Below are 24,927 nucleotides of genomic sequence, written 5' to 3'. Positions count from 1 at the left end.
GATGGGGGGGGGGGGGGGTGGGGAGGGACAGGAATTGGTCACCAATAAACTCATAAGGGGAAGAGGCTCCTAAGAAGTGAGAAGAAATGTCATTTCTGTTTTATAGGCAGTGGGGTGAAGCAAGACAGCGGGCGTGAGCTGGGCTCCAAGCTCCAAGATAAAAGGAGTTGAGACTGTGGTAAGATTTTCCATGGTGAGAGGGGCCGGAGTGCTTTCTGCAGGAGGAAACGATGCAGCACAGCCTCAGAGCTGAGGTCCAGGGCCTGACTCTGCATGTGGGGACCCCAGCCCGGTGAGGTCAAGTTACATGCCCGCTAACGCTCAGGAGGGACAGGATGGAGGTGACACAGTAATGTAGACCTCTCTGTTCCCAGGCTTTTCTTCTTCTTTTTTTAATTAAAAAAATGTTCACTTATTTTGAGAGAGGGAGTGCGATCAGGAGAGGGGCAGAGAGAGAGAGAGAGAGAGAGAGAGAGAATCCCAAGCAGGCTCTACACTGTGAGCGGGGAGCCCGATGCGGAGCTCGAACCCACGAACTGTGAGATCATGACCGGAGTCAAAATTGAGTGTCTGATTTTTTTTTTTTTAGTGTTTATTTGTATTCAGAGAGAGAGAGAGAGAGAGAGAGAGAGAATGAGCAGGGGAGTGGCAAAGAGAGAGGGAGACACGGAACCCGCAGCAGGCTCCAGGCTCTGAGCTGTCAGCACAGAGCCTAACACCAGGGCTCGAACTCCCAAACTGCGAGATCATGACCTGAGCCGAAGTCAGAGGCTTAACTGACTGGGACACCCAGGCGCCCCTCCTTTTATTCTTCTTGTCACACTAAAGCAATGCTTCTTCCTCTCTCACCGTGAGTATATACTGAGCTAGGTAGGCAACCCTACACAGAATGGTTGAATTTCAAAAAAGTATAAAACGCTCTCCCAATCTTAATGTTTAAAAGAAGGGATGACTTTACTTCTCTCTAACACATTGTATCCAGCAGCGTGCAGCCTCTACTGGTTTTATTACTTTTTTGTGAGCAGGCCCCCTCTAATGGATCGTTCTGATACACATTCACGTGTTTGCTGAGCCAGGGAAATATTATCACAGTAACCAGGTATGATCGCCTGACGATCGGCAATGTGCACATCATCCACGCATTCAACTATGCGTGGCCATTTCTCTTTTTAAAATCTTAGTGCCAGGGGCGCCTGGGTGGCTCAGTCGGCTAAGCGTCCGACTCTTGGTTTTGGCTCACGTCCCGATCTCACAGTTCGTGGGATGGAGCCCCGAGTCGGGCTCTGCGCTGACAGCACGGAGCCTGCTTGGGATTCTCTCTCTCCCTTTCTCTCTGCCCCTCCCCCGCCCCCCCCCCCCCCCCCCCCCCGGCCAAATAAATAAACATTTAAGCATGCTCTAGGTACACACACACATACGCGTACGTGAGATGTTTACAGAGAAGGGTACCGAGGATGGGAGAACCCGTCCGAAGTCACACGTGGAGGAAAGCCTGGGATTAGAATGTCCGCATCCATTCGCCTCACAAATGTTTGCCGACCACCGCCGATGAGCCGGGGGCAGGGTTCCCATCCTCCCTGACGTGCAGCTCAGCCCACGGTGACCACCCTCACTCACCTACCCATCAAGACCTACCTCTTTAGGAGCCTCCGTTTGGATGAATTCTTCATAAATCTTCTTCGCCTTCTCGGCCATCTTGGCAGGGGACTTGATCTTCTTGTAGTCTTCACAGGCCAGCCAGAACTCGAGGTTTTCCTCACTGAATTCAGACTTCAGGAAACTTTTGAAGCTGGCAAGCCCATCTAGCAAGGGGAAAGTTTGGTTGGATGGATAAATACATGCGTCCTTCATATTATCCATACATTTTTTAGAAGTTTATCCAAAATAGATTGTAAATGTATTATAAATCTGCCTCCTTGCTTACCAACACTGTATCCTGCTGTATCGCCTGGATTTATTTACTACATATTTCTGTCACTCATGTAAGAACCTTACACATGTTAACTCTCATTTATTCCCCTTATGAACCATGAGGCAGGTGCTATTCGTGTCCTGTGTTTACAAAATGACATGAGAGAGATCAAGGGGCGCCTGGGTGGCTCAGTCGGTTGAGCGTCCGACTTCGGCTCGGGTCGTGGTCTCACGCTCGTGAGTTCGAGCCCCTGGTCGGGCTCTGTGCTGACGGCTCAGAGCCTGGAGCCTGCTTCAGAGTCTGTGTCTGTCTCTCTCTCTGCCCGTCTCCCACCCACCCACACAAGAATAAATAAACATTTAAAAAATGAAAAAAAATAAAAGAGAGATCAAGTAACTCGCTCTTAGGTAACCAGCCGGTAGGTGGCAGAGGCAGGATTCAAATCCAGGAACCTGCATTTGGTGACAAAGGTTTACCTGCAGGACCATCTAGGAATATTAAGAACACTAACGCCACTCTGGATACTCTTCAGTCACCAAAAGGAAAAAGATACATTTGGAGCCTGATTTGGCACTGTAATACTGACGTTGATTATCGTGTGCATGACAATTCTTTCTTTTTTTTTTTCTATCGATGATTTTTGGGCCGTTATTAGACTCCAGGCAGTACGATAAGTCACAACGGTAAGTAAAGCTGTCAAGGTTCCTGCCCTAATGGAGCTTCCAGATTCTGGGGGAAGTAGGAAGAAAAGGAAGAAACACAAGAAACATTGACACACAAAAAAGGAAAAACCATATGAAAGATAGTAACGGAGTAACAGGAGGGACTTAACTTTATTTTAAGTTGGCGGAAAGCCCCATGAGAAAGGGACGTTCTGTTTGAGACCTGAAGACAGGCAGGAAGGGACTGAATGAAGTTACCACCCGCCGAGGAGTTACTATGCCTGTCAATCATACGTCAGTGGTTGTTTTTTTTTTTTTTTTTCATTGTATTTATTTTTGAGGGGGGCGGGGGCAGAGGGAAAGAGAGAGAGAGAATCCTAATCAGATTCCACACTCAGTGCAGAGCCGGATGCAGGGCTCGATCCCATGACCCTGAGGATCGTGACCTGAGCTGAAATCAAGAGTCAACGCTCAACCTCCTGAGCCACCGAGGTGCCCCAATACGTCAGTTTTTTAAAACACGTTAGCTTTAATATAATTACAACTACTGTGTTTTCGGTGTGCTGTTGCTCATGTGGACTCCAGCTTGTTTCAAAATATGTATCCATCCATGTAATATATATGCATACATTTGTCTGTTACAAATGTGTATATGAGAAGCTCTTAGGCCTGATGCTGTGTTTCTTTTTCCTCCCTACCCTCCATAGGGGGTGATATGTGGGAATTCACTGATTTCATAGAACACGCACCCAGCACGGGTGCGGATTAAACCAGGATACATAGTTGTCTTTTTTTTTTTTTCAATTTACCGTCAATACATTTTTATTGTCTGCACGCCCCTTACCATCCCCTGCAGCCACATTCAATTCTAAAGAAACAGAATGGTTAGGTGATAAGTAACTTGGATTAGAGTCATTAGCAATTTCTGGATGCAAACAAAAACACTTTGCATTTTAGTCCCCTCTTTTTATACTTCACCTAAGATTTTTTTTTTTTTTTTGTAATTTATTTACTTATTCTGAGACAGAGAGAGAGAAAGAGAGAACATGAGCAGGGGAGGGGAAAAGAGAGAGGGGGAAAGAGAATCCCAAGCAGGCTCTACACTGTCAGCGCACAGCCCGACACGAGGCTCGAACTCCCGAACCGGGAGATCATGACATGAGCCAAAACCAAGAGTTGGATGCTGAAGCGACTGAGCCACCCAGGTGCCCCAGACTTTTCCCTTTTTTATTGATCGACATCTAAAAATAAGCTGGGAGCAATGGTAGGCATGATGAACAATTTGCTCTGGAAACCTCGCTAGGAGAGTTACTGTAAAGCCATTTGGTAACACATATCTAGATAAAATCGGGTGTGTTTTCCTTCTCTCCCTTTCCATATTTTGCACTCTATTTCTAGCACCATTTGTTATAATTTAGTGACACAGGAGTCACCATATATGCTGAAAGAAGAAATAAAGCCTAGATCTCTCTCTCTCTGTCATAGTTAAAGTTTTCACTGTTTCTTAAACAAAAGGTGCCAGGTAGCCTCTGTTGAAATGGAAAAACGCCCAGGACTTTCTAGGGGCCGGGAAATGATAGCAGGAGTGAAGTCTTACGAACACCCATGCAAGACTTTGGAAGAAACTATAACTTCACAGAATTAAGTCTGTGGCCAATGTATTCTCATCAGGCCCCTGTCCCCACAACCTATCGGTCTCTCTGAATCACCCATTCCAAGTCTTTATAAAAGGTACAGATAAAATCCCAGTCCTCCCAAGCATTGGTATTTATGACCTGAGGACGCACGCCAGGACTCCAGAACAATATTAACATTTACCAGGCATCCGGGGGCTGAGCTTGGAAAATAACTTTCCAGTGAAGTCAGTCCATTTCCTGGGCACTGGTTTTATCACTCTCACTGAATTCTACAACACTATTTCAGGGCTTTTTATCAATGCACACACTTTGATCAGAGACTCATAACCGGCTTTAAACTCACTCCATTGTCCGGGGAGATGCTTAAAGCTATTCTTTCTCTCACCTGGCTTTTGAGAATTCTCTGGATGGCCCCTTAGTGGACCCTCAAATCACTCCCCAGATACCTTCTCCTCCTTCGCCTCTGGTTTTCCAGTGGGCCATTCCTTGACTCTCTGTTCAATTCCCATCAGCCCTGAGGAAGTCCTCTTGGGTCAGAGCCAAAGAGACTCCAGGAGAAACGTGTCTAGTCTTCAAGTAACGCACACATCATCTCTGGCCCACACCACTGCCCTCGCACTCCACACCCACCGCACGGGGCCCTCGGCACACATCCCTGAGAAATCCCTGCGTCCTCCCCTGCTGAGCCTGCACAGAACCCCAGGATACTTCTCAACACACGTCTTCGGGCATCCCCTACTAGGAAGCAGATGAAACCTCCTGATCGCCGGTCTTGTGGGAACCGTCTGGGATTTGACCCACATTACGGCCCCAGAGCTGGCCCTAAGGAATGGTGTCACTTTTGACATCTAAGCAAAAGAACGTAGCAGCCCTACCAAAGGACGAAATGAGGCCAGTTCTAAAACCACTTGGAAAATAAAAGGAGTGTGAGACAAATCCAAGTCAGCTGGGTATATAAAGGAAAAATATTAAGGGCGAGGGGCGCCTGGGTGGCTCAGTCGGTTAAGCGTCCGACTTCAGCTCAGGTGAGGGTCTTACGGTTTAGGGGTTTGAGCCCCACGTCGGGCTCTGTGCTGACCGCTCGGAGCCTGGAGCCTGCTTTGGATTCTGTGGCTCCCTCTCTCTCTGCCCTTCCCCCACTCATGCTCTGTCTCTCTGTCTCTCAAAAATAAATAAACATTAAAAAAGTATTAAAGGGGGGAGATTAGAATAAATCTCCCCTCCTAGAGGAAAAATGGTGGAATGTCATGAGTGGATAGGTGACAGGTGTCATGACATAGCTTGCCGGTTCCGAGCACGGGCTCTGGAGTCAAGGTGCCCTCGGGTGGGTCCTGTTTCACCACATCACCACTCAGAAATGTCACTATTCGGTAACTGGGGCAAGTGACCCACCCTCTCTGAGCCTCAACTGCCTCCTCTGTTACACAGATATAATCATGGAACCCACGTGAACCCACGTGACAAGGTTGTCCTAAGGACTCAGCAACTCACATCAAGCTCTTACCTGGTGTCGAACATAATGAGAGCTCAGGAAGTACTGTCTTTCATCATTTTTATTCATGCCTAATTAAAAATCAGTGTTTGCCATCATTCAAAAGCCAGCTCCCAGGTTGCCTCAGACGGGAGGCACACTGCCCTGTACTTGCTCTTGAAGATTTTTGGATGGTGATGGGAGAAGAACTTTCTTCATCCTTTTGTTGCTGCTGTTCCCTGACATGCCTGTCTTCTCCAGGAGGCCGTTCAGGCTTCGCGCTCAAGGTCTGAGTTTCACGTACCTTCGCCTCTCCTTCCCGCCCACCTCACATCTGTGCCTCACATCGAATAGACAGACGCTGAGCCAAATAAGACCCACTAAGGGACGCCTTTCCTCCCACATCGCAGAGCCGAAGGACGGAGAGCTAAAAGAAAAATAAATCTACCACGGTAGTGTTTTATTTCATGAGCACGTTACCTCACCTCACTTTCCTTTTCTGGAAAGTAGAGATTGTTATCGTATCGAAGCCCTAAAATTATTACGCTCCTTAAGTAAAGCACTACATGGAAAGCGCGTGGGGCAGCGCCCGACACGTGAACAAACAGTACAAGTAACCTATTGCTGATACAATTATTATTATTGCTTTGAAGGAATTTGTGGCTGCCAGTGAGTCAGAGGAGGGCATAGATGAGCCAGACAAAAAAGGAGGGAGAATATTGGAAACCAAAGAGAGAGAAGCAGGAGGAGAAGGCAAAGATAGGGAAAAGAGACACAGAGAGAGAGAAGGCTAGATCTGGGCTGTTCCATTCCCCAAGGACGAGTCCAAATCTCAAGGGTGTCTCAGGAAATGCTCTGACCTTTTGGAGCTCCTGGGAAAAAAAGAATTCGCATATAAACTTTCCCGCTGCTACTGGATTGTGTTTCATTCTTCCTTGGCTCTTTTTTAAAAGAATTTTTTTAATGTGTGTTTTTTATTTTTGAGAGAGAGAGAGACAGAGTATGAGAGGGGCAGAGAGAGAGAGGGAGATGCAGAATCCAAAGCAGGGTCCAGGCTCTGAGCTGACAGCACAGACACAGGGCTCAAACTCACGAGCCGTGAGATAATGACCTGAGCCGAAGTCAAGGCTTAACCAACTGAGCCACCCAGGCGCCCCCTTCCTTGGCTCTTAAAGACAGTCAGGTGAAGGAATTTAATGTCACGGTCTTTTTTTTTAATTTTATTTTAATTTTATTTATTTTCAGAGAGAGAGAGAGAGTGAGAGTGAGAGATAAAAGAGTGAGCAGAGGAGGGACAGGGAGAGAGAGAGAGAGAGAGAGAGAGAGAATCCTAAGCAGGCTCTGCACTGTCAGCATGGAGCCCGATGCAGAGCTCAAACGCATGAACCGTGAGATCACGACCTGAGCCGAAACCAAGAATCAGACGCTTAACAGACTGAGCCACCCAGGCGCCCCTAATGTCACTGTTTTATTTAAACTTGCGCGTGCAATCCGTGTTTGTGTTTAATGAGCAGCACACTGGTCATTTGTCCCATAGACCTAATGAATACAGGTGTCATCACCTGCAGAATTGAACACAAAACAGGTAAGAAATTGACGTACTGTCAAAACAGAGTTAAATACACTGGAGGCTTAAAAATGATTTCTTAAATGAGGAAAAGCAAGAGAAAGCTTGTTAGTTGGGAAAGATTGAATAGGACCTTAACTGTCTAATTTTTAAGAGGTTAGGTACCAATTGACTTCATTTCCGCTCAAGAAAAATGTGGATTTAAGGAATACTGGGGAACCATATCAATTGTGAGGCAACCTCCTGCATGAGCAGAACAGAATGCCAAATGTTCTCTGTAAATCAACGAAGATGCCACTCCTCGAGGTGAAATGGTTTAGTTTATCCAAACATGCAAGCAGAGATTGTGGTGTTTCAAACGCATAGATTTCTCAAACGTACCTTTCTTGGTTACCTATTTTGCATCATTCACAGCTAATGTTAGCTATTTCTGACCCCAGACCATGAGCTTTAGCAGATTCAAATAACATTTCCTGAGAGCTGAGTTGCTCAAGTTTGGCTTAAAGTTATTCATGAGGCACAACAGCGGGTGTTCGGGAGCATAGGTCAAATGTCTCTTCAGGTTTCTGGTGCCTGGTGTTCTGTTAGTCCTTCTCTGGGGAGAACGAGACAGCGAGAAGTGGAGAGCAGGGACAACATGGCAAGAGGGACACACAGAGCAAAAAGGGGAGTCATAGAGAGAAGCCGGGGGAGAGGGTGGAATGGAAAAATAAAGAGGAAGAGAGAGACACGGAGAGTAAGGGCAGAGGAATAAACTTCGAGAGAGAGGCAGTCTTGTTTACTAATGGCACCCCCCCCCCCTTTTAGGGCATGGGTCTCCACTCTTTCTGCGAGATCTCAGTATTCATACCAGAACCTCTCTTTTTCACCTGAGCTTCTTTGAATATAAAGAAAGACCCTTTCAAAGGAAGAATTTTGACCTGAATGGTTATCAAGTGCTTTTCCATTTATCACTAGGGGAAATTAATTTCCCCAGTCTTCAAATGTTAATTCCTGGGGCGCCTGGGTGGCTCAGTTGGTTGAGCCTCCGACTCTTGGTTTCGGCTCTGGTCATGATCTCAGGGTTGTGGGATCGAGCCCCGAGATGGGCTCTGCACTAAGCATGGAGCCTGCTCAAGCTTCTTTCTCTCTCTCCCCCTGCCCCCCTCCCCTGCTCGCTCGCTCTCTCTGTCTCACACACACACATTAAAAAAACGAAAAAACAGAAGTGACAAAACACATTTAAAGAAAAACGTTAATGACTTAGGAGGATAATTACGTAGAACTTAAAGTTATACGTGCACACACTTATACACAGATACATACTGTGTAACACATCTATATGCATATGTAATTTTGGAACGTATATAATTAAATGAAATGTGAATATTATATATACATGTTTACACAACACTGACGTGAATGTATATTTTCTCCACTGAGAGGTAGCAAATATTACTGTGTGAGTCTCAGGCCTCAAGCTGAAAGGCTTCAGACCCTCAACAAACGCTAAGGTGTTAACACTGATTGCCTCTGATTTAACTTCTGCCCCTATCTTTCTTATACCAAATAGCTCCCCATCCCTAAAAGCCTGAAATATATGAACACGTGCCCCTAAGGATTAGCGGGACTGAAAAGGATTGGATATGGGCACACAAATATATATCCTTCTCCTTCATGGTTTTGTAAACATGAAAATAGGTCTGCTAATTCTCAGGTTTCTTGACCCTAGCAATAAATGCCTGGACCCAGGGTACTTAGTATTCTTAATGTAGCAATATATCATCTGTCTGGTTGCAATTGGCCCCAAAACCATTGTGTAAGACAATAAATAAGTCAATTGAGAAACATAAATATTTTTCTCTTAATCAACCTCGTGGAATTTCTGGATCCAAGAAGCAAAATGAATGAACTCATTCACCCGTTAGGTCAAGAAACATTTACTGAACACTTTATATGTGTCAGGGCATGGTATTCTGTTTAGCCGAAGAGATAAAAAGAGAATCAAAGTGGATAAGATTAAGAAAGTTACAAAGAGGTAATGATTCTACATCAGGTAAGCAGAAGCTTGCCCTACTCAAAACAAGACATAATTTTTTTTAGGTTTATTTATTTACTTTGAGAGAGAGAGCGCGCGCGCATGTGCGAGTGGGGAAGGGGCAGAGGGAGAAGGAGAGAGAGAATCCCCAGCAGGGCCCCACTGTCAGTGCAGAGCCCCACGCGGGGCTCGAATCCGTGAAACGTGAGAGCGTGACCTGAGCCAAAATGAAGAGTCAGAAGCTTAGCCAACTGAGCCATAAAAAATTTTCATATACGATTCAACATATGTTCTTTGTTATCTATGCTGTGCTTATTAATAATGATGCACCTGCAAGAAGCATTTTTTAAATCCTTATTTTTGCAAAGCATCCAACAGTTTCATATGCCATTCTTGGGGCAAAGATGAAGAAATACAGGTTGGATACCTTAAATTGAATCATATTCTCAAAATGAACTATTCCACAAATACTTATTCTCCCATATCGTGCACTTCTTATTGGGAAGATGTTCAGATCAAAAGGCTAAGCCTTGGCTGTCCCTGAGTTTATAATCTATCATCGGAGGGAGACAGCGGTGAAGAAGTACTCGGTAGGTAGTATCAAGCAGCAGAAAAGATGCGCAGACAGGTTCTCTGGAAGCTCAGAGGGAGGATAAATCATTCTGGATGGCCAAGGAAGACTAGGCAGTCAGCATTCAGATCTGCTTTCATAGGAGAGGAAGTATTTCAACAGACAGAGATGGGAATACAAAGTATTCCGGCCACAGGGATTACATGTAGAAATCCCATGGTGGGGGGCGGGGGAGAAGACCTCAGTTTGACTGCAGACCAGCCATCTTGTTATCATGGGGAACCTTAACCTCGATACCGCAGGCCTTGAGGATCAGTAAGGATTTGGATTAGGGGAGAGGCAAGCAGTGCTCTGTTGGTATTAGCGTGGGAACGGGTTCTTGCTGGTGCTTCTGTCGTGTCTTGAAGGAAGGCAAGCACCAGAAGAGGAAACCAAGGCTGGGGGAGATAACAATGCATGTCAGGCCACCAGAGCCGTCAATAGCAGCTTGGACTAGGACGTACCTACCCGATCTTGGTTCCTAATCCACTGTTCTTCATGCTGTTGTAGCCAGTCCTTACCAAGCCATGATGAGGCTAAGCTGGAAAAGGCAGTGTCTCTCTTTTACTGATGAAAATATTGAGGGGTGCCTGGGCGGCTCCGTCGGTTAAGGGTCCAACTTTGGCTCAGGTCATGATCTCATGGTTCGTGGGTTCGAGCCCCGCGTCGGGCTGTGCTGACAGCTCGGAGCCTGGAGCCTGCTTCCGATTCTGTGTCTCCCTCTCTCTCTGCCCCTCCCCCCACTCGTGCTCTGTCTGTGTCTCTCAAAAATAAATAAACGTTTAAAAAACTTTAAAAAATATTGAGAAACACACAGGTCAAGCCACTTGCTCTGGCTCATAAGAATAAGTAGGATAGATGGGAGAATAATCTGCGATCATGAGTCCACAAGCAACTTTCTTTTCACATTCTCTCACAGTACAGTAGAACTTTGTCTTCTTGTGATCTGGGTAACCACACTCCCTGGGCATCCTTCCCTTGTTGAGTCCACACAGAAAAATTGAAGCGGGCACCTGGGTGGCTCTGTTGGTTAGGCATCTGACATTGGCTCAGGTCATGATCTCTCAGTACGTGGGTTCGAGCCCCACATCGGGCTCTGTGCTGACAGCTCAGAGCCTGCAGCCTGCTTCAGATTCTTTCTCTCCCTCTGTCTCCCTCTGTCTCTGCCCCAGCTCGTGCTCTCTCTCTCTCTCTCTCTCTCAAGAATAAACAAAATAAATAAATAAAAGAAAAAACGAAAAATTGAAGAAGTGTCCAAATTGGAGAAGGACACCGGCAACACAAAGGCGATTTTTGCCTCTGTTCCCTCCCCTGACCTTTGATAAAAGACGATTCCAACTTACAGTTGTTCTGCAGGATCTTGTCCAGGGAGTCACGCCATTGCAGAGCCTCATCCAGTGGGGGTCTTCATCAAGAATTAAGGGGGAGAAAAAAAAAAAAGGTGACCGCCATGAGAAGGGTACTAACCACATCCATTGACCATGTCCTGGATCTGCTTTTCGCAGAAAAGCTACAACCAGTGACCCATCCTCAGGACAAGGGAGTGTGAGTTATTTTCTTTCTAGCGATTGGGTTTGGTGGGCTGGGTTTGCTGTCCCTCATCTGTATTGTGTATTTTCATCTCTTTTTGAGCAATTTGTTTAGGTCTGTCTCTTTTTGGAAGTAAAGTCCATTCATCATGAAGCTGTGTCTTGATATTCTCGTATATCCGATGACAGTACCTCCAATTGTGCCCTTTGTGGCCCGAATGCAACAGAACGAAATCCAGTGGCCCCGTTATAGGGATTGAACTCATGTTCTCTGCCTCCCTGATGCTTCACTTTAACCACATAATTTAATCAGCAAAGGGCATTTGATTCCACATCCACATCCCACTGCCATCATTAAGGCTGGAAGGCGAAAGGTGTAATGCTGCCTCACATGGGAAATGGGATCAGAGTATGTCTACGTTTTTAAAAACCTGGGTGCATTTTTCCTGCCCTGTTAGGACAGATAGTGATTTTTGCAAGATTTCCTCCTGAGAAGAAAAGTGGTCTACATCATGACTAGGAATGTTGTCCATAAACGCTCCAGATGCTGACTCAAAAGGAGAAGGTGATAGCTAACATATGATTTCCCCTCTGGCTGTTTTTATTTTAACATTTATATATGCAGCAACCCTGCAGCTATTTCATTATAACCACTAATTCCCTCTCCCCGCAGGATTGTGTCAAGTCCGGCTGGTGCAGTCTGGGAAATATGGCTGACTGTGCTCTCCCTGGGGCTCCCCTGCTCTCGCTCCTGCACTGTGATGGGAGTCCTTCCCTGTCAAATCAAAAGAAAGTAACAAGGCATTTTTTAGAATAGCAAGGCCAGTGAAGGTATTTTTCCTAAATTGGAACTTCCTTAGCTCTTCACTATTTTTATCTACTGTTCAGACAGTCCAGGACTGTTCCTGCTTCTGTTTTTTTTTTTTTTTTTTTAATATTATCTTGGGGTTTCAAGTATTAAGATTAGCAGCTGAGCTTGATAAGACACTTGCTAATTCCACTCTTCATTTTGCTGCCCAGGCTTTGCTATATAGATACACTTTATTTACGTAGGGAGTCCAATATGGCAGTAGATTTTTTTGGCTAATGTGCTGTATTTCCTTCACTTCATTTTTTTTTTTTAAGTTTATTTATTCATTTGGAGAGAGACATTGAGAGCGAATGGGGGAAGGGCAGAGAGAGAGGGAGAGGGAGAGAATCCCAAGCAGGCTCTGCACTGTCAGCACAGAGCCCGACGTGGGGCTTGAACTCATGAACTGCAAGACCACGACCTAAGTCGAAACCAAGAATCAGATGCTTAACCGACGGAGCCCCACAGGTGCCCCTCCTTCACTTCTTTACTTTTCATCATGGAATATGGGCAGATTTGGGGTCTTAATTATTCAATTCTCCATAATGTTTTCTGTTTTTACTATTTGAAGATTAAACATGCCAAAAATAAGAATAACAAACCTGGTGAAATGATCTTAGGTGGTTTCTTTTTTTCCTGGCTAAGAACACAGGTGTCACAGATCAAGAACACCACACTAATGCCTCGGAAATTTATTTTTAAGATGTGAACAGCCTTCCTTCCTCCCATTTTCTTCTGGTTAGTGTAAAGGAGCTCAGGAAAGAGAAATCATGAAAAAGGGATTGCAAGTATGTCCCTATGTTTTGCTGCCTCGTTTTATTTCTAACCAGAAAAGGACCTGCTTTCTAGAGGTCGTAACTCCTTTTGGCTCTTCTCTATTACCCCCTACTGAGAACTTTTCCTATACATATGTTATTTCATACCTACATTTTTACCATAAGGCTTTCTGCCTCTTAATTCACTACAGTGGGTGTGATGTTCTGAAAATAAAAGACTCCCCTTCAAGTCTCTACTGATTGTTGACAGAAAGAGCAGGACATTAAATAATTGGACAAAAGAAAGAGAGCAAGGGAAAGGCCTGGTTCCCTCACTGAACCTCTTTCTCATTTCATAAATATTCTCCTAAAATGAAATCACCTTCCTCTCCCCGCTTTTCCTCTGGTTAGCACAGAGGAACACAGGCAGAAGAAATCACATAAGCAGGTGCACTTGACTTAAGCGTGCTACCCGATCCAATTTGTCCCAAATGGTCTTGTTAGAACCAGACTAATGACCAATATGAGCGGTACATCACAGCCAAGATTAAATTCCTGAAAAGGACATGTGCAGAGTCCGCCTGGGGGTCAAATTAGTCTAAATTGATTCAAGGACACAGTTGAGCAGGACACATACCCCACAGCATACAGCCCAGTGTTCTGATTACCAGCCTAGGAGGTAACGGAGGTTCATCCTGTCCCGATTCTCAGAATTTGCCAGCCCTCATTAAGTCTGACTTCTTTGGAAACAAGATAGATGCAGATCTAAATGGCCAATAAGTGCCCCGGTTTGCAAGGTCATAGCTGACCACAGAGAGTGGGCATGGTCTCGGAGTGTGCGTGTGGGGGAAAGGGAGGGAGCCAGTTCACATGAAAGGCAAAACAAACATTTACAGAGATGATGAACCGTGTGTTTTCTAACGCCCAGTGTAAATGCCACCTGGTCCAGGAAGTGACCATCTCGACCGGAAGTGTTCTCTCTCTTTTACTGTCCTCTTAGCCACTTACTCGTTGAGTCGCTTATGTGGCAACTCACTGCCTAAACGTAGAGTCGGTGAGTCATGGAGAACTTTTCCCATTCCACCTGTCCAATGGTGCATCCCCTACAGCATTAATCTACCCTGCAATAAGTGTGCATCAAATGAATGCAAACATTAGCAATGATTCAGCGTGCCCATAGTCAGTCTGGTTGATGAAAGCCGTAAATAACACCGAACCTTCGATTTCAAAAATGTTAGCCCCGTGAACCATTGCTACGACTGTTGGCAACTCTGACACATCCTGGCTGTAACCATGGGAAAGTATTTTGACCTCTCTAAACACTGTGGGTTCCTCTTTCCTCGTTTTTTAATCCACACGGTCCCTGGCCCGTATTGGAACACTTCTGGCAATGTTCTCACATCCTCTTCTTCTTGACAAGGGACATGAAATCCCAGTTATTTATTGGCCATGATGTGCCTGCTCTGTTCTCCCTTCCTTCCCCCAGGGCATTGTGCTCACGACTCAGCTCAGGTCCTTTCATGGACATTTGTTGAGCCCTTACCCCATGGTAAACAGTGACCTGGGCGCCTACGATGGGGATGTAGATGAAAACATCTGGGGGCGCCTGGGTGGCTCAGTCGGTTGAGCCTCCAACTTTGGCTCAGGTCATGATCTCAAGGTTCACGAGTTCCAGCCCCACGTTGGGCTCTGTTGACAGCTCGGAGCCTGGAGCCTGCTTCGAATTCTGTGTCTCCCTCTCTCTCTCTCTCTGCCCCTCCCCTGCTCATGCTCTTTCGTTTTCTAGCTCTGGCCCAAACATCGTACATACAGCCGTAATCCTGGCCATGATGTTCACTCAGCAGCTCACCAGGTCAGAGTCTGCATATGGGAACACTTGGTAACTGTTCACAGCTAGAGCCTGCTTCTGTGTGGTCATTCTAGAGTTATAAAGTGGTCAAACAACAACAGCAAAGTGTAGTTTAAAATTAGTGGCAGAGGGAGGGAGAAAAGGAACATCTAGAGTATAAAATGAACTATAAGAATGTCTGTATCACATAAGGGAAGGGAAGCAAAAATAAGATAAGAACAGAGAGGGAGGCAAACCCTAAGAGACCCTTAAATACAGAGAACAAACTGAAGGTTGCTGGCGGGGTGTTGGATGGGGGGATGGGCTAAATGGGCGGTGGACATTAAGGAGGGCATTTGTTGGGATGAGCACTGGATGTCGTATGTCAATGATGAATCACTAAATTGTATTTCTGAAATCATTATTACACTACATGTTAACTAACTTGGATTTAAATTAAATTTAAAAAGAAGATTATCTGTATCAGCTGCTAAGCATTTTACAATTGATTATATGACAAGCCATGATAACAGTTATTGCAAACTAAATTTAGGTGTTGTGCTAATTTGTTTACTATTCATTACGAGGACCTACGGCACAGCCTGGGGAAATGCTCGCGTATGGACAGGATGAACAAAAGTGGGAGTCCTCAGAGAGGGAGAAGACCGTTGAGCAGAGTCAACCCCTGGTGATGAGTCAAAGGTGCGGCCTTTGAGAGGGTTCCTGTGGGTAGTAAGGTTTCAACCTGACCAGAAAGAGTGAAGAGAAGATCCTGGAAGCGGCGACTTTTGCGAAAGAAGATTCAAAACCAAGTAAGCATTGTAAGGAGTGACCCAGAATGGAGTCGAGAAGACGTTGAGGAAGCAGGTACATCTCCCCACACCATAAATGTGTGACTTTGGTCAGCGCACCTGGACCACCTCCCAGGACACATCCTTCTACTTTGGACCGAAACAGAGCTAAGGTCACACCTGTTAGCTGATCAGCCACTTGTGTATTAGTTAAAACTGTGCCAGCACCAATCACAATTCTTTCAAAACAAATTACGTAACCTTGTGGTTTTTGACTTCATAAGCTTGCACTTCACGCTGGCAATCGGGAGCACATTTTCAATTTGGGTAGGCTCTGTATCTCCTAGATTGCCATCCCTAAGACCCCAAATAAATGCTTTGGTTGTTTTATGGTCTTCATGATTAACCCTTTCTGTTTCTAGAATTACCCCCATGAAAGCATTGAAAGGGATAGGAGTGGGAGTGGGGGACTGAGAGAGTTTTTTCAGAGTGGAACACGGCCCCAGAAGGAAAAGAGCAATTAAGAACACGAAAATGGTAACAGTCGCCAGCTATGGGTGGTAGGGATGTGGGCGGCTCTTGTCTATTTTTCTTTTTCATTTCTATTTTTTTCGATTTCTGTTTTCTTAATGAGAAAAATAAAAACCTTGTGGGGCGCCTGGGTGGCTCAGTGGGTTAAGCGTCCGGCTTAGGCTCATGCCATGATCTCACAGCTCTTGAGTTTGAGCCCCGAGTCAGGCTCTGTGCTGACAGCTCAGAGCCTGGAGCCTGCTTCAGATTCTGTGTCTCCCTCTCTCTCTGCCCCGCCCCCCCTCGTGCTCTGTCTCTCTCTCTCTCAAAAATGAATAAATGTTAAAAAAAAAAATTGAAAAAGAAAAAAAAGAAAAGGAAAAACATTGAAAAAGTAGAAATGCTTTTTTAAAAAGGGATTGCTTTTTTTTTAAAGATGAGGGGGTTAAAAATATCTTCAGTCTGGAGAAGGTTTATTTTCTTCTCTGAGAGAGGAACATGGGTACAAAAAGGCAGAGAAATTTCAAGTGGCGAGAAGAGAGATCGATCGAGCTCATGCAGAACACAGTCTTTTCATGATAATTAAAAGGCAAGGAAATTGGCCAAACATGAAGAGGTGGAAGGCATTGAGGGGTTTGACAGAGGGTTAGAAAGCCTTGCAATGGTCACCATGAAAAATGCAAGAGAGGCACACAATAGTCTCTAGGGATATGAAGGATTTCCCCCCCCCCCCCAAAAAAAAAAAAACAATTTAAACTCCTGGAAGAAGAAAGGCGACAGAAGACAAGAGAGGAAAATCATCCAATAAATATCGACCCCAGGTTTTCTTCCAAAACTGCTTCTCTCTGAATCCCTGTTAAGCCAAATAGCTCGAGTGTCTGTGTGCAAGATTAAAACAGAGAATCAAAGCAGGAAATGTAGTACTATATTTATTTCCGAAAGTGAATTCCTACAGATCCATAACCACTACATTGTTTTCTTCAAAATAGATGGCTTTTTTGATCTGTCGCTGCTATGAAATGTGTTTCTCATTCCCTGCCAGTGCCTGGTGCGAGCCACTCCACCCTGAAGTAGCTTCCCCTTTCTAAATGCAGAAAACCCAATTACGCCTCACTTCCGGTGTGGAATCAGTTTGAAGTAATAAGAGGAGAATGGAAATATCCACTTAGGTTGAAGGAAAAAGTTTTAAGAGGAATAACCCGTCTCTTCCTCTCCCAACCCACCCGGCTATCTTAGCTTAAAGGGCATTTGGACAAAGAAACGATTGGCCAATTTATACGTATGTTACGTTTAAGAAGAAATTCAGGTATAAAGGGGTGCCTGTGTTTCTACCACGTTTCTGCGATCTCCTCAAAGCTTTTAGATGGCAGAGTGAAGGAATTCGACTGCATCTGTTTTCTCTCCTACCCACTTGCCCTTCTTGACTTTCATGCTCGTGAAAATGTTCGAGGGGGTGGATGGAGATGAAAACGATGTGTGTGCTGTGAGGACAGTTCCTCCAGTGGTCAGCTGGACTCTGCCATGACAGCTTGAATCTTTAGAATTCTAGTGTCTCTCCATGCCTGAATCGATGGAAGTGGGGAGGTGGGGGAAAAGGAGAGAGAAGTCCAGTCAAGAATATTAATTTACGGATCGGGGTTAAAAACTCTTAATGTACATTAGAGTTGGCTGGTCGAGTGTTCCTTCCTTCCTCTGGCAGGGAACAGAGTCTTCTGTTCCTCTGTTGGACCCTGAAGGAATAGTATTTTAGAGAAGGAGCTATTTGGCTTAAATTGGCTGCCTTGGTATTGTCCGCCTCTCCAGCAGGGTCCCAAGGCAGGGCCTTATCTTTATTTTTTTAAGTCACCTGCCAATACCCAATATGATGCTCCAGACATGGAAGGGTAGAAAGCTTATTTATAAACCACCTCTTCTCCGAGGGATCTTATGACCTTCGGCAAGTGATCGAAGGTGGGGAGCTGTACACGGGAGGGCTGGTGCTGGACACCTGAGAAATAGCCATCCTCTGGAGGAAAAGGAGCGGAACCCATGTTTGTGACTCACTTCTGGGTCTTGGCTGGTTTCTCCGGCTTCTCATTGTATGGGATGACAAGGTCAACCGCTGAGTCTGGCTTCTGGAGGAGAATTCCCAACTTGGTCTTAATCTCCTTGGCCCTAGAAAAGATATAAGGGGCCATGGAAACACCATATGAGCACACAGATCTGGCACATAGATTTCTTTCTGTGTCAGAGAAACGAAAACGAACAACAGCCCGTTGTACTGTTGTGGCAGAAAGAATACTGGTGTAGAAACCGGGACACGTGAGTTCTAATAATTAACATTTATCAAGCTCTTATTATGTTCCTGGTTAATACGCATAATCTAATTTTGAGAGAGAGAGAGAGAGAGAGAGAGCTCAAGCAGGGGAGGGACAGAGGAAGAGGGAGAGAGGGAATCTCAAGCAGCTCCATGCCTAGTGTGGAGCTTGACATGGGGCTCCAAGAGACAGTGAGATCATGACCCGAGCCGAAATCAACACCTGACGCTCAACCAACTGAGCCACCCAGGCATCCCCTCATTTTATTCTTAATTACTGGTTTATATGCATCCTTTCATTTTTATATAAGACAGATACTATGGTATTATTCCTTTTTACAGATGAAGACACTGAAAGTCAGAGTGTTTAAAAACTTAAGGTAACCCAGCCAGTCTGGAGATGGGACAGGAGCCCACATGGTCTGGCTCTAGAGTTCACAGGTGAGCTACCCACTGCATTGCCTATCTGTCCTCCGAGGACCCTGGTCCCAGATCTGTCATTAATTAGATGTAGAATATTTGAAAAACTTATCGTTTTTTACCACCAGGCCTCAGTTCCCTCATCTGTAAAATGACAGAGTTAACCTAGATGTTTTCTTCAGCTATCTTGAGCTATATAATTAAATGATTCTGCCTGAAGATGTATTCTCTATAAAGTGTTCTTTATTTAGATGGATTTGGTTTCTCCCCAGCCACTTGCCCATTGTTCTATAATGGCTACTGGAGTATCTTACATGCAGTAAGCCTTCAGTAGATGATTATTAATTGCCAGTGGGCCAACCATAGCAGCACCATACCATTGCTTTCTATCCTCAACATTTCGGTGAGTCGATGAAGTCAGAATTCTGGGCATTCCACGACCATAGGACGCAACTGTTTTCATGCCGAGTTTCAAAACTAACCTTCTAAGTTATCGATTATCATGGCGAGTGTGAACTCCAAGAGCACCAGCAAATCGTAAGCATTAATCCGTAAGGCAAGCTGTTGTATATTGATAGACCCAAAAAACTGTTCTTTCACTGCTGTCTGGGTGCTTTGCACAGGCTCTGAAGATAGGATTGATCACATTGCATTATGGTTATTGATTCATGCGTCTGTTTTCCCAGCTGGAAGGTGAAGGTAAGCTCTGAGTCCTGAATACCTGTCAGTCCTATGGGAGCTTATTGCCCGGCCACCCAGTCAACACTCAAAAACATTACCCAGAGTGAACTGAAGAGATCTTGACTTTGTTCCCGACAAATCTGCTAACATTTCTCTCCCCATCAATGCTGGTCCTAACCTAAGTCTTCAAGAGCTATGATGGGATTCATCTTGTGGCCAGATGGGCTTTGGCTGCTCTAAATAAACTTTCTTCATCCATTCACGTGGAGACAGTGATGAGACAATTTAAGTAAAGAAAACGTGTGAGCCACCTGGGTGGCTCAGTTGATTAAGCAACCGACTCTTGATTTCGGGTCAGGTCATAACCTTGAGGTTCGTGAGTTTGAGCCCTGCATCTGGCTCTGTGCTGATGGTACAGAGCCTGCTTGGGATTCTATCTTTCCCTCTCCCTCTGCTGCTCATGCTGGTGTGTGTGCTTCCTTCCTCTCTCTCAAAATAAATAAATAAACTTAAATTTGTTTTGGAAAAAAAAAGAAAATGTGTGAGATTAACAATCACGGATATTAGATAGAAAAAATTAAGGAAATCTGTAACCTACCAAAAAAACCTATAAATGGTGAATCATATCATAGTTTCCTTTAGTATCATAAATACAATTTTGAAACTGTGATTTAGATTTAGTCACTTCAATGTCCTTTCCTTTGCATTTCTTTCTGCTTCCATTCTTTCCCTAGGACCCTTTCTCTGGCTGAAGCCAGCTCAGATCCCACAGCCCAGCACCCAGAACAGCACTTTGGTTGAAACCGGAAAGTTCCACGGGGGGAGCTTATATAAACCATGAGAATAAGTGTCATTTCGATTCCAAGCTCTTCACGTTGCTTAAATTAACCAATGTTTTGGATTTTTTGCCCAGAATATGGGACCGATAAAATAGTACATCCTCTTTTTCGTGATGATTAAATATGCTAATGCATGTGAATCACTTAGCACAGTGTTTGGCATATAATACTGCTTCTTCAAAGTTAGTTCTAACTGCATAATCATTTTTCCAACTAAGCTCATCCATGTTCCCTAGCTTCAAGTACCAAATTAAAACATCCAAAAAGATTCCCACCAGTTACTAAGAATTACTACACCCACCACCTGCCATATTCTAGCTCTGGAGACAAGAATCACCAATTTAATATTTATCTGGAAAAGAAAGAAAATATTACGAAGGCAGGGGCAGGGGCGATGCACGCTATGTTTGTGGCTACCCTCTGCTGGCTGGTGTGCCAGAAACACCAGGTCCATTTTGGGGGTCAGGTCATAATATCCCACCCAGTTCTTGAAGAACTTCACCCATAATATGCTCTCCTTCTGGCCCCATATCCCCTGACTCCCCACCCTTGAGTAAACTGGTGCATGAAGCAGCTGTTTTCAGTCTCAACTTTGACTCAGTAGTTCACCCACCAACATTTAGAACATTTCTCATATGCTTGGTTTTTTTTGTTTGGAAGGTTCTTGAGGTTTGGGGGTTGTTGTTTTTTTTTCCCCCCTTTCTGTTTCTGTTTCTTTTTTTTCTCCCTGTGTCTTTTGCTCCATTTGAGCCATTGCTTTTCGTAAAAGGAAGAGAGATATTTGTATGTGATTGCTGGCGAAAGAGAAGGTTGGACACGAAGGGGTAAGTTACAAGGAGTGGAGTTCTGTTAAATTTCATTTTTTAACTTCCTCCTTCAAAAAAAAATTTATTGTGTATTTATTTTTGAGAGAGACAGACACAGAGCATGAGTTGGGGAGGGGTAGACAGAGGGGGAGACACAGAATCCAAAGCAGGCTCCACGCTCTGGGCTGTCAGCACAGAGCCCGACGCGGGGCTCGAGCCCACGAACTGGGAGATCATGACCTGAGCCGAAGTCAAGAGCCGGACGCTTAACCGACTGAGCCACCCGGCGCCCCGTTAATTTCCTCCTTGGTCATGTTGACTGTGTCAGCAGCTCGCCACACACTTACAGAGTTTGGTCCTTGCCTTCAAGGTGCTTCTAGCCCACTGAAGCCCCAAACTTGTAAGCGATCACAAGCAGCTTTTCAAGGAGAGGCTCCAGAGGGCAGCAGATCTCTGGCCCACAAGGGCAAGTCGGGGCGAGGGGGGGCTTCTCCAAGGAGGCCAAGCGAGAGCAGCAAAGATGGGCCCTTCCAGGCAAAACGAGGGGGGTGTGCCCGTCATTCGGAGGGAGGCCCAAATGGGTCTGTGCTGCTGAGTGTCAAGGGTGAGTAGGGAGAGCAGACAGGCGGGTTAGACGAAGCCGGCTCACTCTGCCTCCCCTTCCTGATGAAGACAAGGATGGCAGAAGAGCCTCTGGACGGCGCTCAGCCTGCCGCAGTTTGGGTAGGAAAACAAAAAGAGGTGATATGATTGAAAGGTGGCTTCAAAGACTGTGTCTGTGTAGACAGGTGGCATCCCATCTTACAAACTCAATCTGTCTTGGGTTTTTCTTTTGTTAACTCTTTCAGGATGTACTTTCCCATAAAAATACATGGTTTTTTATAAAGGTGGTCAAATTTTTAAGATGTCCCACAAAAGCCTTTTAAAACCAGAATCAATCGGGGAGGGGGGGGCTGGGTGGCTCAGTCAGTTGAGCATCCAACTTCGGCCCACGTCATGATCTCATGGTTCGTGGGTTCGAGCACAAGTCAGGCTCTGTGCTGACAGCTCAGAGCCTGGAGCCTGCTTTGAATTCTGTGTCTCCCTCTCTCTCTGTCCTTCCCCCGCTTGCACTCTGTTTCTCTCTCTCTCTCTCTCAAAAATAAACAAATGTAAAGATGAAATAAAATAAAAAATAAATTTAAAAACCAGAATCAATCAGAACCCTAGTACAATTTCATCTGCATCACTGCTTAAATAAGCTTTTCACCAGATGTTCTAGAAATCAATGGCCATTTATAACATTGCCTATAGAAAATTACATTCCATTTCCTCAGAGTTGATAAACATATACCAGAACGTCAGGTTACTCGTTTCCTCATATTTGCCCTGGGGATGTAAAGGAGAAAGGAAATGCAGGGCTTTGGGAAATACTTCTTCCCATAGCTTCAACTCTTGGCGTAATGTGTGTTCAAATATCAGACGTTAAAGAGAGTCCTTAAGTCAGGAAGTCCATTTGGTTTAATTAGGAGTTTGCAGGAATATGGAGAATGAATAATACGATTGCATGTCTTGCAAAACACTAAGAGTTTAAGGATGAAGCCGTTGGCAGATGCTGCAGTCGAAGCTATTTGAAACCTTCTATGTTTTTTTGCAAGGATAAACAATGTTACTACATTTGTTTTTCTCCCCAGGAGTTCCTGGAACAGACCGGACACATTCCCCCTTGCCTCTTCCTCCCCACCATAGCTACACACACGTCTGTGATCAACATAAACCAAGTGGAAAATCAAACAAAACAAAAGCTCAACCCTATCATTTTACTCCCCCTCTTAAAAATCAACTTGAATGTATCTGACATTAACTCAATGTCAAAAACAACTCCATCTAGAGAAGAAGACATTCTAACACATTTATGATTTCTACTCATTCTCGGCTCGGTTTGACCGCCCTGGCTACATTACATTAATGCTGGTGAACACGAAGCAGTTTTTATCTCCTCCCATCTCACCCCTGTCTTGGCACCATTTTGTTTTACAAAGAAAACCTTGTTTTGAAATAAAATCAGTTGGAAATGCCTGGGTGAGATTTTAATTAAAGGCTCAGAGGGAGATAATTCTTTCTGTAGATGACTCACGTTAGCAATTTCAAACTGAAAAGGGTTGGAATAGTTGTAGGGTTTGTGGTTTTAAATCTGTGCCTTCTGTGGGTATACTGGCCAGGAAATCAAATTTCCAAAGGCCCTGGGTCACCTAGGTCCTTCCTTCTTCTGGGTGAATTGAGTCAGAGATATTACCTTAAGGTGCACATATATGAAAAACAGTAGAAGCATCAATCAAAACAGAACTATAGCTGAATTTTTAAAACTACAATCATAGGGGTGCCAGGGTGGCTTAGTCGGTGAAGCGACCGGCTTTGGCTCAGGTCATGATCTCGCAGTTCATGAGTTCGAGCCCCGCATCGGGCTCTGTGCTGACAGCTCGGAGCCTGGAGCCTGCTTCGGATTCTGTGTCTCCCTCTCTCTCTGCCCGTCCCCTACTCGCTCACACACTCTCTCTTTCTCTCTCAAAAATAAACATTAAAAAAAACCTTTTTAATCAAAAATAATAAAATGACATAAAAATGCAATTATATTCAAGTAGAATATAGGATATAGAATAGCCAACTATATATAAAGTCCTGTGCGAGGTGTTTCGTGGGTTACAGAGATGGTTCTTTGCTTTGGAAACACTTGGGATAGGTGAATGTAGGGCACATGTGTAAATTATATGGTCGATAATTTTCTAGTCACTGACCACAGTGCCTGGGATATACCAGTTAATGGACACAGGCCCTAACGTCAAGGAGCTCAAATGAGTACTCATGTGACAGCACGAAGACAGTGCAAAGGGAGACGAAACTCTTAACAGCTGCCCCTATTGTATTTGTAGAGCCTTCTGCATTTTTCCTTCTCGGCCCTTATCAATTTGCACATGCATCTCTGTATGTTTTTTGGGTCTTGTCTCCGTCTCCCCCTGGAGTGACAGGTCTCCAAGAGCAGGGTCAATATCTGTTTTGTTCACGATTCCGATGTCAGCACGTCATTGCTCAGGGCCTGGCACTTAATAGGTGCTCAAAAAAGAGGTGCCTGGGTGGCTCAGACGGTTAAGCGTCAGACTCTGGCTCTGGCCACGACCTCGTGGTTCCCAAGTTCAAGCCCCTCTTTGGGCTCTGTGCTGACAGCTCAGAGCCTGGAGCCTGCTTCAGATTCCAGGTCTCCCTCTCTCTCTCCCTCTCTCTCTCTCTCTCTCAAAAGTAAACAAAATTCAAACAAATTAAATTAAAGTAAAATTAAAAATAAAATTTAAAAAAATAGGTGCTCAAAAAAAAAATCTGCTATGTAAATTGAAGACCCAGTAAATGAATTCATGAATTGCTCAGTTAGAGTAAAACTGAATTTTGGGGTGGGGCGAGTGAAATACCAGGGTGTGGAGTAGAATATGTCCCTGAAACTAGAATTTTTTTTAATTTGCTTATTTATTTATTTTGAGAAAGAGAGACTGCGAGCGGGGGCGGGGCAGAGAGACAGGGAGAATCCTAAGCGGGCTCCGTGTGGTCAGCACACAGAGCCTGACCTGGGGCTCGAGCCCACAAAACCATGAGATCATGGCCTGAGTCAAAATCCAGGGGTGGTCGCTTAGCCGACTAAACCACCTCAGGTGCCCAAGACTCGGGTGTTTTTTAATTTGGTTAACGGGGAGAGGTGAAAAGCCACTGAATGACCACAA

At 44.9% G+C, this 24,927-nt stretch overlaps 1 protein-coding gene across 1 annotated transcript in view; it reads right to left on the bottom strand.

Moving 5' to 3' along the window:
* RGS5 (regulator of G protein signaling 5) overlaps positions 1-24,927 on the bottom strand; it is a 46,702-nt gene that overhangs the window by 1,656 nt on the left and 20,119 nt on the right. The window contains exons 2-4 of the mRNA XM_042925660.1: positions 18,183-18,293; positions 11,220-11,281; positions 1,636-1,802 (exon numbers count right to left, since the gene is read on the bottom strand). Of these exons, the coding sequence (XP_042781594.1) occupies positions 1,636-1,802; positions 11,220-11,281; positions 18,183-18,293 (340 nt within the window). The remainder of the gene's footprint in view (positions 1-1,635; positions 1,803-11,219; positions 11,282-18,182; positions 18,294-24,927) is intronic.

The sequence above is a fragment of the Panthera leo genome, chromosome F3 (genome assembly GCF_018350215.1).
Source record: "Panthera leo isolate Ple1 chromosome F3, P.leo_Ple1_pat1.1, whole genome shotgun sequence".
Taxonomy (NCBI): Eukaryota; Metazoa; Chordata; class Mammalia; order Carnivora; family Felidae; genus Panthera; species Panthera leo.
This window is presented reverse-complemented; position numbering and strand designations above follow the sequence as displayed.